Source organism: Bos indicus, chromosome 4 (genome assembly GCF_029378745.1).
Source record: "Bos indicus isolate NIAB-ARS_2022 breed Sahiwal x Tharparkar chromosome 4, NIAB-ARS_B.indTharparkar_mat_pri_1.0, whole genome shotgun sequence".
Taxonomy (NCBI): domain Eukaryota; kingdom Metazoa; phylum Chordata; class Mammalia; order Artiodactyla; family Bovidae; genus Bos; species Bos indicus.
The window spans coordinates 69,264,214-69,278,809 of NC_091763.1; the positions used below are offsets into that span (position 1 = coordinate 69,264,214).

General features: G+C 51.5%; 1 protein-coding gene and 1 long non-coding RNA gene across 6 annotated transcripts in view; one reads left to right on the forward strand and one right to left on the reverse strand.

Moving 5' to 3' along the window:
- HOXA3 (homeobox A3) overlaps window positions 1-14,596 on the forward strand; it is a 44,653-nt gene that overhangs the window by 27,751 nt on the left and 2,306 nt on the right. For 2 of the 5 annotated variants that reach the window (XM_070787908.1, XM_019958849.2), the window contains 2 exons: window positions 1,985-2,067; window positions 13,121-13,766. In XM_070787908.1, coding sequence (XP_070644009.1) covers window positions 13,241-13,766 — 526 coding nt within the window. In that variant the 5' untranslated portion in view covers window positions 1,985-2,067; window positions 13,121-13,240. Of the gene's footprint in view, window positions 1-1,984; window positions 2,068-2,717; window positions 6,079-10,115; window positions 10,333-13,120; window positions 13,767-14,596 lie in introns of those variants that run through there. The other 3 variants (XM_019958848.2, XM_070787907.1, XM_019958850.2) reach the window with 3 other exon arrangements.
- Window positions 1,746-10,104, reverse strand: LOC139182724 (uncharacterized). The gene is made up of 2 exons (XR_011566262.1): window positions 9,969-10,104; window positions 1,746-2,722 (listed from the first exon to the last, which is right to left on the reverse strand). It is a non-coding gene; the product is annotated as an uncharacterized lncRNA (long non-coding RNA).

A 14,596-nucleotide genomic window follows, 5' to 3' on the forward strand; every position in this document is an offset into this window, starting at 1 on the left:
ATGAATCTCAGAAGTGAGTCCCCCAACTTCCTATTTGATTTTTAAAAACACACACCCTCAGATTTATATCCAAAAGCTTTTTAACTGCTTCAGGAGGGGTGGAGAGAGGCCGTCAGCGGGCAGGACCCGGAGCTGGCCGACCCACGCTGGGTCGTGGGCTTTTTCCGTAGGGTTTCTGCGAGTTTGGGGAGCGCGGCGCGACCGGGGAAACGTGAGTTCGGGTTCGGGATTTCTGCGGTCACATCTTGGCTTTCGTGATGAAGTGGGACTGATGCTCAGACAGTTGGTAATGTTCTGATTCACACTGGGGAAGGCTGCAGAGATACCACAGGACGGGCGCGCGGCTTTGTTCAATTTTCCCGGTGTTCATAAATCACCCGCGCCCGGCGAGCGAGGGAGCAAGCGAGCGCCAAAAACGCCGGAGAGAGAGGCCGCAGCGGCAGCGGCAGCGGCAGCCATTGCAGGGGAGAGACCTGGGCAGCGTCTCTTTGTGACTCATTAGTCTGAACGATTTATGGTGGAACTGCAGCCATGAATATTTGACTTGGGGATAAGGAAACAGCAACAATAATAATAACCATAACAATTACAATGCTCCTAAGAGTCAGGGGGTGGGTGGGTGGGTGGGTGGCGGTGGATGGTGGCATAGTGGATCTTTCTGGGACTATGTTGAGTGGCAACTGCAGGGTAGCTAAGCCCCACCTTGCTTAGGGTCAGGCCACTGTCCGCAAGGCCAGGGGGCACTCCCTTTGGGGACACAGAGGACAAGTTTGAATAGAGGAAAGGGGCCCAGCATGGATTCGGAGTTCCAAGTGCTTGATGGACACTGGGGGCTGCAGGTCGAGGTGGTGGCAGAGAGCAGTTAAGGGCTGGTGTGCATCCACTTGTTCAGTGTGTTAGGGGTCCATGAAGCCTGAGGGTCAGGGGACTTGTGGGCTATTTGGTAGCCCCTTTTGGCACTCTTAGCAGGATTGCATGGATGCAGGACAGCCACTGGGGCTGATTTGGGCAGGCTAACAGGAACAGGGCTGTGGAAGCAACTGGACCTGAGTCCCAGCCCAGCAGAGAACTTCTCTAAGCCAGGGACCCAGCACCCAGGAGGATTCTTTGCCCCTCCTCAGTGTCTTCACCCTATCCCCCAAAAGCTGGCTGACCATTTGCCAGTTAGAGAGCAAGAGAGGGCTGCAAATATCTGGAGGGAGGCGGCAGCAACAGAATTAGGGCCTGGAGGGACTGGCCGCTGCTGTGTAAAGGGAGGCTGGATAGGGTCCCCAGATGGGGTATTGTCTAATACCTGCATCCTCCCCAACTTCCCCCACTTCCAGCAACCATAGCTAGCCTACTCAGAGGGACTGGGTGCTGTGGTGATCCCGCCAGCCCACTGGGGCCGAGAGAGAGGACGCCCCAGGGCTTGAATGAACCAGAAGACAAAACCTTCCAAAACTGCCCCTGGCCCATGGACTGAGCCGGAGTCTGATTTCGCGCCAAACAAAAATGAACACTATTAGTGAGGTTTCAGGAGAGCCGGTGATTGAATGCTCCCAGGCAAGGCTTCCCTTTGTTAGCAGAAGAAAATAAAGCGTGCATTCACACTCCCAAGTTGAGGTGTGAGAGCAGCTCTTGCAGCAGAGGGAGGGCACCAACAGAAAGCCTCTTCCACCTTCCCGTCTTCCTCCGCCTGCACCCCCGCCCCCGACCCCCCACCCCCGCCATAAAAAGAAAGAAAGAAAAAAAAAAAGTGTGGGTGCGGAGATGGAGTATGTATTTATTTTACAAAAATAAATCACCACCTTCAGGCCATTTGTAGACCGGAACCTTTCGAGCAATGAGTGCGCCACATGGGCGAGTGTCCTGGCGACTCTTCCGAGTCCGCGTCACCCCGGGGGCTACCCGGGCACCCGCATCGCCGGCGCCTCCAACTCTGCTCCTCCAAGTCCTTTCTTCCGCGGCCGCCCTTCACCCTCTGCTGTTTGTTTGTCCGCAGAGCCGCCGGATGCCGGAAACGGGGAGTCCCTGAGCGCCCGGAGCTAGAGACACTCTCGGCTTCAGCCTTGGACATCTTTCGAGGTAAGCGCTGCGTCCCAACTCTTCACCGCGCCGGCCCTCGCACCGGTGAAGAAGTTTACTTTCCCTGGCAGCTGCCACCCCTTGCAGCTAGCTGGTCAGTATTGAAAGAGGTGCTGGTCAATATATAACTTCTGAGGAGTTCCCCTCAGCTGCGCGCCCTGCCAGCGAGGGCTTCGGCGACAAAGCTCTACCCCAGACCGGCTTCGTGCAGGAGGGGCGGTTGCAGAAACCAAAGATGTGTGTTCGTCGGGGGCGGGGGCGAGTGGGGGGCTCAGAAGGGCGTGTGTGTTTCTTCGGGCATGCCTCAGACGAACCGAACCGCTCCACGGAACAGCAGGGCCAAAGCCTACTAGTAGAGGCCACGGGCGCGGCGGTAGCCGCGTGGGCCGCTCTCCTTGTGGACTGTTCACGGCGCCTGCGGAGCCTGGGAGTTCAGCCGTTGTGGTCAGCCTCAGGTCTGCGCGCAGAAAACGTGCCTCGACGCCTTGTAGTTTCTCCTATCGTCTTGCCTTTCCTTGGCAAGAGGGAAGTTGCTGTATTTCAAATGTGTAGACCATCGTTGGCAGCTGGGCTTCTCGGTTTCTTTAGCCGGACTGATCCACTGATCTTCCTGTGGGAAAAGCACGGGTTTTCTGTGTCTCGTCGTTTTCTTTTCCTATTTAGAACAAGAGAAAACTCTTTAAAATTCTTTCCAAGTTCTGGCTTAATTTGTTCTCTTAGTTTGGGATGCAGGGAGGTAGTTACTGTGGTTTATTACCTTGTAAAAGATCCATAAATTTCGTGCCTATTTGGGGGAGGGGCCGCTGGAATAGCTTTCAAAAGCGTGGGATGAAGGAGTGGATTTGCTTTGTTCTTTTAGGAATTATTTATTTTTAAAAGTTTGCTGAGTTTTTTTAAAATCTTCTATTCCCTAGGCCTCAGTCTTCCCTAAAATCTGCTCCTACAATAGATATCAGGTTGTTAATTAATTGAAACACTATTCACTGATGCTCTAGGGCTGATAAGGTGTTCTGGATACAATTATTACTTTATCAGATAGGAAGTAAACAGAGTAATAGTAAAGCTGGTACTTTCTCAGCTACTGTATGTTTATTTATCCCAAGTATAGATAGAGCATTTCAGGAATTTGTAACTCAGATGTACTTAGGATTTGCATTTCAGAACATAACAGAACCACCGCATGTGTAAACAGTTGCAGAGGTCTGTGGCCAGGGGTATAAAATGATAATACACATCCAAGAGAACTTGGAGCCCATTTGTACTGTAGTTGCACCCACAGGAAATATCTCATGTTAAATAATGATCTATAACCTGCCCCCCCAACCTCCCCCCCCCCCACACACACAGTGGGCTAAGGGCCTTACCTGACACTGAATAGAAAAAACCACTACAGTTAAGTAAAGGGAGAAAAATGTTAAGTGTATTTTTGACGGAGAAATCAGATTACAGTGTTTGAATACAGATATAGCTAATCTGCCAACAGCCTTGCAAATATTGACTAAAGCTCTGTATCCTTGGTCACTTGCTCCTTCTAAGACAACTTTGTGCTATTTTGGCTCCATTGCATGGATCTAGGGCTTGTGTCCGAGCCCTGGCCAGGTTGAGTGGAGGAGTCAGTAAAGGGGGAACTGGCAGCTGGGTTTCCCAACCTGCGCCTAGATACTTGAGCATCTCTATTCTTGTTCTCTGGAACAAAACGGAACCATAAAAGGCCCATAGCCTTGCTTCAGGAAAGTGGGTTTCAGAGTGGTGAAGGAGGACTCTCAGCTGCTGGTTCCCTGGGGGCTTGGCCAGACCAAGATCTCTCTTAGGGAAGCCATTTTCACTTCAAAAGTGAAACTTCCTTTGACTTGTTCAGATTTTTCCCTTCACATCCCACCCAATCACCCCATCCCACTCCAAGTCGTTAATGTTAATTGTTAAACAGCAGTTGAAGCATTAACTGGGCTGTTAATAGAGGTATAGAGGCTCCTAGCTGAAGCTGAGATGCTGCTGGGCCTTTCTGGCGTTAAGGCATTTCTCTGAAGCAGGACCAAAGACTTCTCTCATTGATTTATCGCCTCGGAATTTCGGTTTGCTCCAGACTGCTCTGAGAGTTCTAAAGGGGGCCTCTTCTCATTTTTGAGTTGAAGCCTATGCAGAAACTTTAGTTGGCAAGGAAGGGAGTTTGCCAGGCTATCTGGAGAGCTCAGGGTGAAATTATATGGATGGATGGGGTAAGGGGAGCAGAGGCCAGTGTATTAGTTGTCTGAGTCCTTGGGAAACCAGAGAGTGCTTTTGAAAAGAGCCTTTGGGCCTGACCCCTACCCCCCAAACCTGAGAGAAGCTGGTTTTCGATTTGGGTTCTCACTTTGTAGCCTGTGACTTAGGTCAGAGCTGGGAAGGTTCACATAGGGGTTCTCTCCTAGCTATCCCATAGACAGAACTTTATCCAGCTTAGGCCGGGACTTACTTCCAAGGAATTAGGCCTCCTCCTTTTTTATTGCCCTTCTCATTTGGACACCCCCATGACCAGGCCTCTGCTGAGGGCCTTATTTTCTCACCAGGCGCCTTCTGTCCCTCTGCAGGGGAGAAGGGGAGGGAAAGAACCATGCACAGCTTTCTGCAGCTGCTACAAGTGAGCCCTCATGCTTAGAGAGTCATAGCCAGCTGAAGACCCACTCTCAAGGAACAAAAGAATATGGCATGAGGATCTTACCACCTCAGAGCATTCCCCAAGTTAGAAACAAAGACCTGAAAAGAGGGAGTTTTTAGATGGCTTCTGAAAACGTGAACTGTTGAAGTCAGTGGACAGAGCCCCCAAGCAGAAGGCAGGAGTTGGAGTGGGATGAGGAGGGGGAATGCCAGGTTCCTCATGAGCAGAGTTGGTCCCGTTCAGTTTCTGATGGTGGACACAGAGTTGTCTTTGAGGAGAGTGGACACACTTGTCTGCAGAAAGGGTCTTAGGTTGTCTTGTAGGTTATTTCAAGGGATGCCAGCAAACATTGGTTCTTTTTTTTTTCCCCTCTCTTGCAGCGACAATTAGATCATTTCCCCTTACATTTTTCATCATTAGAAGCCTGTAATTTCATGTATCACTCAGCTATGCACTAAGGAAATGTGTAAGTGCAGATTTGGCCTGGACACTTGGTCCCTCCAGATTTTGCAACCCTGACCCACCACTCTAGAGCCAAGCATCTCTCTTGTAGGGGGCTCCTATCAAAACCAGCTGGACTTGGAGGAGGTGCTTCGGCCTTTTGTCAGGTAATTATGGGCCTTTTGGGTTTCTCCAGTGACTGTGGTGTATGGTGTGGGTGTGAGCAAACTCCATACAATGGCAGGCCATTAGGGAGTCCACTGAAGAGGCCAGTTAGTACTGGGTTTTCTTCTGGAAACAGGGCCAGCACCTTTTGCCTTTTGATATACTGGCCAGTTGGCCAGGGGAGACTGGAGTGCTTGGGTGTTTTGGGTTCAGCTTGTGTGTAAGTGGGAGACTATAAGGAAAGTTCTTCAGACTGTGAGAATGGGGACAGAATTGCTCTTCCCTTGTGCTGACTCATGTGTACAGAAATGTAAGTGGAGCTAAGTGGCCTTGTGTGATGAGTGTTGGGATGGGGGGAGATGCCCCAGTGTCCTACTGTCCTGGATAAAACTTCCCCATTGCTGGTCAAGGTCCCCCAGTTCACCTCCCTGAAAGCTAAATGTTCTGATTGGAAACGTAGTTCCTTCAGTGATTCCCTATTTCAAATAAAAGGATTTAAGTTGACGTATGACCACGTGAGCACATAATACAGCGCATTATTGTGGCATTTGGAGCGGAGACCCAGACGGGCTTTGCCTGTGATTACGTTTTCTAGATTCTCTACAGAGCGAGAGCTTTCCCCCACCCCCACGCACCCACCTCCTCCTTCTTCCCCTTCTCCGGAGAGTGCTCTCCTAGCGGGTTGCAGTTTTCAGCGCTCATGGAGCGGTTCTGGGCGAGCTAGCCGATGGGACTCCAGGCCACACCGGGAGAATGGAATTTATTTTAAGGTATTTCTGTTGATTGTTCATATCTGGAGTGAGTTATGGCTGTGAGAGAGACAAAGGTCAGGCGAGGAGACCCTGGTTCATGGACAGGACCCTCAGCGCCTCTCTTCCTTTGTTTCTTCCTTAGAATCGAAAGCATTTGAAAGATCCCCAGTGGCGCCTCAGACTGCATTTAATTCCCTGGCAAGTGTTGGGGGGTGTAAAGGAAAGAGCATTTGGGGGCTACTAGGTGGGCCTGGTGGCCTCCAACACTCGAGTGGCTTTGTCCACTGCAGCGGGAATTGAGTCCCAGAAGCTGAGCCCCTGGCGGATGCGAGTGTTGGAGCACTGCCGGCTCCAGCCAAGGTGGCCCGAGCGCAGCTCACAGCTTGCTGGATGGAACTGCCTGGAGAGGGTGGGGGCTGAGTGAAGGAGAAGGGGAATTGCTCCGTTTAGCCGTGTTTGCTGGCTAGGATGGAGGGTGAAGGCTGACCTGGACAGCCAGAGCAGCTGGGGGAGAGAAATCAATGAGTGTCCAGATGCGCTGCCATTTTATTGATGATGCTTCGGGCCACTTTGTTCAGTGTTAGGTGGTTGCACACGCTTTCCCACTTGCCAGACTGAAGGAGCCAGACCCTGAGGACTAGCCATTGTTTGCCCGAGTACCCTTTGCCTGAACAGGGGTGGAGAAGGACAGCTCAAATCTAGGAGAGGCTTGGGCTGGGGGCAAGCATGCTGAATGCCCAGAAGCTCTGTTGTTCTAACATTCAGGAGACAGAGAAAGGAGGGAGCTGGAGCTAGCTGAGCTTCGTAAGACACAAGGCTGGGGCGCCCCCTGTTTCACCCCCAGCCGGCTAGGAGAGTTGGAGAACTGGCCGGTGTGCCCTGGGCTGGAGGGAAGTCTGAAAGCAAAGTCTGCAGAAAGCAGAGGCAGACATCTTCAGAGTCCCAGGAGCGGTGCTGTAGTCAGAATGGGGGCAGATGAGAGTTAAATAGCTTCCAAATTACTGGGAAAGCCCGAGCTAATTGGGCTTTAGGGACCCCATAGGAAGGATGGAAACTCCCTAAAAAGGTGAGGGAAATTTCACTTTCCTCTGCTGAAGTTCTTGTAGCAGAGAAAAGGGATGCCTACAAAGGAGCTGGGAATCGGATCTGTGTCCTGACTTAAAAACAAACAAACAAACAAAAAAACCCCAAAACTTTCCGCACTGGGGGAAAAAAAAAAAAGAAATCAAATCAGATTTCCCCTACTTGAGTGAGATTTACTTCCCCAGACAGAAGGGCTGCTTCAGCCCTCCCCGCTACTGGCCCAGGCACTAACCGTGTTTAACTGAGGCCGTTTCAAGTGCTCTAAAACACCCCTTGGAAATAAAATGTAAGCTTTAATTGCTGTTCAATTACTTGTCAGCATTTCATATGATTTATGACCCAGTTCTGGCGCATTTTTGACCCAGTTAAAGACTCATAAATAATATAGTTTCACTAGAAAGAATGAGAGAAGGAATAGAGGTTTGTTAAATGCATCTTTTTATTGTCGCTTCAGTGCCAGCAAGTGGAATAAATATCTAAGGATGGACTACCGAGCTGGTTCTGTATAAAAGTGTACACAGACAGAAGCCAGTAGAGGTATTTATAGAGAACTGGTTGGTTTTTCCCACATGGAAAGAGCCAAAGCCACTCCATCATAGCTGAACTATAGCCATTAAAAAAATAAAGGCTAGTCTCCCCCTTTACCCTCAAAATGCCAACCTCACCCTCAGAAGCAAGCTTATTTCCTCATTGATTTTCTTCCCCAACCTGGGATTTCTGTGCCTTTTGTAGCCAACAGTTATTCCCCACCTTCCTCCCTGGCTGCACAGCCACCCACAGGCTCTCACAGATAAGTTCATAAAGATACTTCTGTAAAGGATAGAAAGGCACCAGGGCACTTCTGATGTTCCAGACACTCTTCTAGTGCTGAAAATATGTTTTCTTCTAGTCTTCATGGGTGAGAGATGGGGGCAGGGAACAGGGCTTAAGAGTACTGGGGGAGCCAAGGGGTCCTCTCCCCAGAGAGAACCTCAGTGGTTTTGGTGGAGCCGGGTGAATGGCTGCGGGATTTACTTAGGGCGCTTGGGTAGGGGCTGAAATCGACAGGCGATATTTTCCTTTTAAAAAAGCAGTAACAAACAAAAATCCTTCAGCTATTATACATTATTATTTTTAATCAATTCACCCATCTGGCTCCAAAGATCAGTCCTTTGGATTTTAGCAGAGAGGCCTGGGCCCCAGCAATCTGCGTGCCAGGTCGCCAGACCCTAGTCTTGAGGTCCGAGCCCCACTTCTGCCCGCTGCCCAGAGGAGGTCCTGGCCCAAGCTCCCGCCCTATCTTTCCCTGGGCTCCCTGCTCGGCGGCTCCCGGCCTCTCTGGGCGCCGGCGGAAAGGTATGCGTCCCGGGTCCCCCAGCCCTCACCTCGGCGCCCCGGGCCGTCCCCTCCCCTGGCAGGTTCTCACGGAGAGCGGGCCTTCCCGGCAGCTGGCTTAGCTGAGAAGGCGGCGAGTCGCGTCAGCAGTTTGGAGGAGAAAGTGCGGGTTGATTATTGACCCACGCCTTCTTTCTTCAAATGCTACATCCGACCCAGCCGGTTTGAAGAGAAAATGCCGCCGAGCGGATTTTTGCGGCCGGCTCTTGCCTCCTACGCTGCCTCGCTCCCCCTTTCAAGTCGCGCTGCAGCAGTATGCCATAAGGAGCAAGTGTTTGCTGTTTTGTGCTCTGTTTACAGCTTTGGGGCGCCGAGTCATAAATCTTGCCCAGCCATAAATGACAAAAACCATTGGTATGCATGAGGCCACCCTGGCCCGGAGTGCTTTTTGATTTCTCCCTTTTCCCTTGGCTTTGTTTTTGCTCTAAGGTGACACTTTGGCTCCCTGACAGTTTAAACATACTACTTATATTTTTAACACCTTCCTTTGAGAAGGACCGGCCGTTGACACCTTGGAATTGCACGAATGCTCCATTTCTCTTTTGCCACACACATATCCTGACAGAGTTCACTTCCGAATCTGGAAAGTTGAGGGAGGCATTAGGAGGGAGAAAGACTATCCTCCTTAAAGTTTTGGCAAAATCGCTGGGCATATTGGGCCTTTCCTCTGCTCAGCGTCCCTATCTGCCACTAATTAGGGCAGAAAATATAGACGCGGTTTCCTATTGGGGTCAGAGGTGTCTTAGCCCGAGAGTGAGCCGCGTGTTTGTACTGTGAAATGGGTACAGAAGGGTTGGACACCTAGAATTCTAACACCTTTGTGTGTACCTGAGCCCAGAGCGGCCCGTTTTACTGCCTGGACAAACCGTATCTCCCCCAGGCTACCTCCCTCCCGGCCGCCAGGATTTCAAGGATTTCCACCTGAAAAAATATAACCAGAAAGCCCAGTTGGCTCTGGGGGAGGACTCCCAAGAAAGGAGGCCCTGTCCCAGCCCCTAGAGACTGGCTTTGAGGTTCTCAGCTTGGGGGTGGCAGGTGAGGTAAACTGCCCAAAGTCTGGGGAACTCGCTTCTCCTGGTTCTCTGCCCCGCAACTGGAAATGTTCAGAGCATGGGGTAAGGTAGTTTCTCAAACGGATTCCAAAGAAATAGAGCCCAGGAAGAGAGCCCCTTTGTGAGAGCCGTTTGTCCTCATTAGCATAATTTTCCTGGACTTTAGTGACGCTTAGGAGCGGGGAGAGGGAGGGCGTTGGGGGTTGGGGGGAGACTGCCCTCCCCCCCCCCGCTGCCGCCGAGCTCCCCCTCTCGCTCGCCTCCGCCCCATCCCCCACGCCGGCGGCGTCCTCCCCCCCAACCCGGCCACCTCGGCCTCCCTTCCCGCCCGCCCCCAGCACCCCCACCGCACCCCCCGACCAGACGCTGCTCCGCGTGTAATATTCATAAGAAACATACCCAAGTCGGTGCCACTAGCCCAGGCAGAGCCCCGCGCCGCGCTAGCGCTTATCTCCGGGCCGCGGCTGCTGCCCTCGGGAAGGGCAGGGGGCGGGGGTGTGGGGGAGGGGAGGGTGGGTGGGGTGGGTGGGAGGGGGGGTCCGAGCCGCCCCAGTCCGCCCTGGGCTAGCCGTGCCGGAGCAGCGAGGCGGCCAAGCTCTGCACCGCGACGTCCGGGCCTCAGGGTCTCCCTCCCGCCCGCCGTCTCGGCCGATGCTGAGGGTCGGTGCCCATCCCGCGCCGAGGGGACCCGGCCGGGCCGCCGAGCCGGGCCGGGGGCCGGAGCCCGAGCCTGCGCCCGAGCCCGAGCTCGTCAGAAGTTAAGGTAAGCAGGGCTCCAACCGGCCGCTCTCAGCGCTGAATGGTGGAGTTTACGTCTCGGTGATTTATGGCTGCAGACTTAAATCTCGGTTCAAGAAGAGTTCACAAGCCGGAGCTTCCTTCCCGGCAGTGACTGATACCCTTACACTTCGAGTTCAGGCCGCTTTCCCATCCCCGCCCCCACCTCTTCCCTCTCCCAAGCCCAGCCTGAACTTTTCGGGGTTAGGAAGGAGAGGAAGGGGTGGGCGAGGGGACGCGGGGTCTCTTACCCGCCGTTCCCGTTTGAACTCGGGGTGAGGGCAGGCCGAGGAAGGGGCGGGAGTGGAAAAAGAGAGCGGTGTCTGAAGGAAGGAGGTTGAATTTGGGCAGATCTTCCAGAGAGACAATAGGGCTTGCTTCCTGCAGTCAGTTTAGCCTCAACTCTGTTTCAGTTCTTGCACCTGGGGGTTATTCTCCAGAAACGGAGCTTTTCAGAGGAATCTCCTCCCATCCCCAACCTTTGCTTGGGGGTGCCAAGCAAAGTTTCCTGGCTGGCAAATCTCCAACTTCTTTACCAGGTTGCAAACTTTGGGGGCTGGGTTGGGGTAGAGAGGAGGTTTGTGGATTGTGTGGGCCCCAAGGTGGGCCTCAAACAATAGGAAGGGCTTTGGTGGGTGAGTTCACATTTTGAGATTATGGAGTTTGTTGTTTGCTCTTAGAGGTTTAAAGGTATTTTAAATTATTTTACAAGGCAATGCATAACTTGATGAAAAGACTTAAGTAAGCCGCAGGCGGGTGTAGCCTCTGATAATGGATTAGCAAGTCACTTGAAATATTGCATGTTCAAGATCAGCTTAATTTTGTTTTATCTAATATCTTTCTGTTCAAGTGTCTGGAGTAATTTTCTTAACCTGACGTTTTATTTTACAAAGATACAAGCCCAGTATCTTAAAAATTTATAATGGCAGACATTAACACTGCCAAATGTAATTGGAACTATTTTCAGTGAAAGAACAGGAAACAGAGACATTAAATTGCTATTCTGTTTTAAATTTTATTTTATCCTTTATTTACTTTTGATCATGGGATCTGTAGCTTCCTATCTATTTCCAAAAGAGAAACCGTACAGGCTCAAGATCACATACAATAACTCCGGATAAGGGATGCTGTAATTTTTAATTTTGGTTCTGGAAAATTAATTGTGCCTGTTTTCCAGATGGTGGTCAGATTGTTGGTTTAATAATGAAATCCAAAAGAGTCTATTATTAAAACCAAAATTATAATCATTCACTGGTAGATGCTTATTACACTAATTTTTTTCTAGTTAACAAAGGGTCTGCTATTTCTGGAAATCTTTAATAACTCCAGGGCACAAATACACATAGTTGAGGTATGAAGTGTAAACCCTTTTCTTCATGAATTTGTTATTGTAATTTTCTTAAATGGTCAGAGACTAACATTCTGATTGCGTGGTGGTGGTGGGGGTGACTATATGAACTCACATGAAAGTTTTCTGAGCTGAGAGCTAGAGGTTGACCATGCAAAGGTGAAAACATAAAACAGATTTCACTTTTACAACATGCTTTCTAAATGAAAAGGGATTAAGAAGGCTTTCAGTTGCTTTTTAACTTTCCAGGTTTGTCCTTTACTTTGTATTTCTGAAGCAGGTAAATAGGCCAAGTAGCACATAACAACAATAACAGCACACAAAGATCAGAGAACTCTGGCAGGATTTTATGGCTTGTGCTTCCATCCCTCGTCCGGAGCCAAATGACCCCCATACATCAAATTACATAGCAGTTTCTAAGACAGAACCTATTATCGTTAAGTTGGAAGGAGAGTTCAAGCGGTGGTCATGGAGATGACACTGGTTTTTCAGGTTCCTGATGTTTTTTTTTTTTTCTCTAATCCATCATGTTTTAACAGGTAGAATTTGATAGTTGTCCTGAATAACAGGACCTCAGAAAGTCCAAGGCAGGAGGGTCTGGGGACTTCTGTAACAGGGGGAAAGAGGTGGGAGTGGCTTGCTGGGACCTGCCTGAGAAATAGGGAGAGGGAGGAGTAAAGAACTGTTCAAGATTTGAGTTTTACTTTTTGGAGAGGGTCTTGTTGTCTGTCTTTTCCCACCCGGAATGTTCCAGCCACCGTTTTCTCTCCCCTTCTTGACCACAGAGGTCTCATTAGGAGGAGGTGGGTCATATCCTTACACAAGGGTAGATTAACTGTCTAACAAGCTCAGCTTCTGAAATCAACAAGGGTCCAGTCGGGCTATTGCCTGAAAAGATATTGTGCGTACCTCTCTTGGGTGCTGAAAGGTCCAAGAAGGGCCTGGATGGGAAGTCACCCCGCGTCATGGGTTCTTTTGGCATATATTAATCTTAAAGAAAATACTGGAGGAAACGTTGGTGACCCAAACTCTCCTTTGCCCCTCCCCATGATCTCCAGAAGGGAGGAATGCAAGGAGGGGAGACCCCAAGTTTCTTCTTCCCTGGAAAATAAGGGATTCGAATCCTGTTCTTTTCTAGCCCATCAGGCCTTTCTCCTTTTGAACTCCAGCCCCGGCTTCCCGACCTCTTTCTCTCCTCCTCTCTCCCTGGAAAACCCCCCAACTCCAGACGCAAGTTAAGCAAATATTTGTAGCTGCCAGTAAATTCCAGCGGCTTTTTATAGCGCGGCTCTCTGCGCCCGGGGCCAAGTCGTGCTGCTAAATATTGCTGACCACTTTTTCTTTTATGGCTTTCATGTCACTTAGCTATTGAGAGTAAGATGGATTTGCGCGGAGCCCTCACGGCGCTGCGATTCTCGCCCCCCAGGTCTGCGCGGGGCGGCCATTGGCTGCGGAGCGTCACGTGACCGCGGGGGCGTGCCAATGTGCGCCCTCACGGGTGTCAAGCCTCTGTCAGAGCGTGCGATCAAGATCGTGAAACAACGCGATGCAAAAAGCGACCTACTACGACAGTTCGGCGATCTACGGTGGCTACCCTTACCAGGCAGCCAACGGGTTCGGTTATAATGCCAATCAGCAGCCGTACCCGGCATCCACAGCGTTGGGCGCCGATGGCGAGTACCACCGACCCGCCTGTTCACTCCAGTCGCCTGCAAATGCCGGGAGCCACCCCAAGGCGCACGAGCTGAGCGAGGCCTGTCTGCGCACCCTGAGCGGTCCGCCCAGCCAGCCTCCGGTTCTTGGCGAGCCGCCCCTGGCCCCACCGCCACCTCAGGCTGCGCCCCCTGCCCCACCGCAGCCTCCAGCCCCGCCGCAGCCCCCTGCACCCACCCCTGCCGCGCCCCCGCCCCCCTCTTCAGTCTCCCCACCTCAGAATGGCAGCAGCAACCCCACCCCCGCCAGTGCAGCCAAGAGCCCCCTCCTCAACTCGCCCACCGTGGCCAAACAAATCTTCCCCTGGATGAAAGAGTCTCGGCAAAACACAAAGCAGAAAACCAGCGGCTCCAGCTCAGGTAAAGAGGTGCCTTGCGCAAGAGGGCCCTCCATCCTGGCTTCCAGCCCCCCAAACCACCTCCAGCCACAGCCAGCGGGGTCTGGGAGCACTGGAATATTTCCACAATTCACTGCTCCTCCTTCCCCCAACCCTCAAAGGTTTCCAGAGTCTTTGCAACTAGGGAAATGATTGGACTCTGTGTGCCTGGGAAACCCTAGAGGGAGACTTGATGAGTCTTTCTGGATCTAAGAACAAGTGGGCCCTAGTGACTTTGGAATACCTGCTTGTAGAGTTAGGACCTTTGGGCAGAACAGACATGGGCACCACTGTTTCTCTTTTTAGCACAGCTCCTTATTTCTAATGAAACGGTGGTACCTACCCCACAAGGAAATGTGGCAGAATAAAAGCAGGCCTCCAAGTCAGAATCAATGGTCTGCCTATAATCAGAACCTATTTTTAATTTTTGCTCCAGCAGATGGAGTGGCTGCCTTACCTCTGGGAAGGCCCTGCTCAGACTTAGTACAATGAAGGTCGCCAGGGATTTCCTGGGGGAGGGGATTCAGCCTTGTCATCTTAATGGGAACCACATGGTCCTCCTGGAACCAGATTCCAGGACAGGCTCTGGGTCTTGTGCTTCCCAGCATCTTGGTTTCCTATGCCACTGCCTTCTCCAGTTGCTAGAGCTCTGTTCTGAACCTGAGCATCTGGAGCCATCCGGAGCCAGGAATGGGGCAGGGCAGGGGGAGGGGGGGTGGGTGGGGAGCAGGGAGAAAAGGAGGGTCAGGATTAGTGGGCATAGCTGGGGCATGCTGCTTGGTGACATGAAGAACCCTAATTAATGGCATCCAG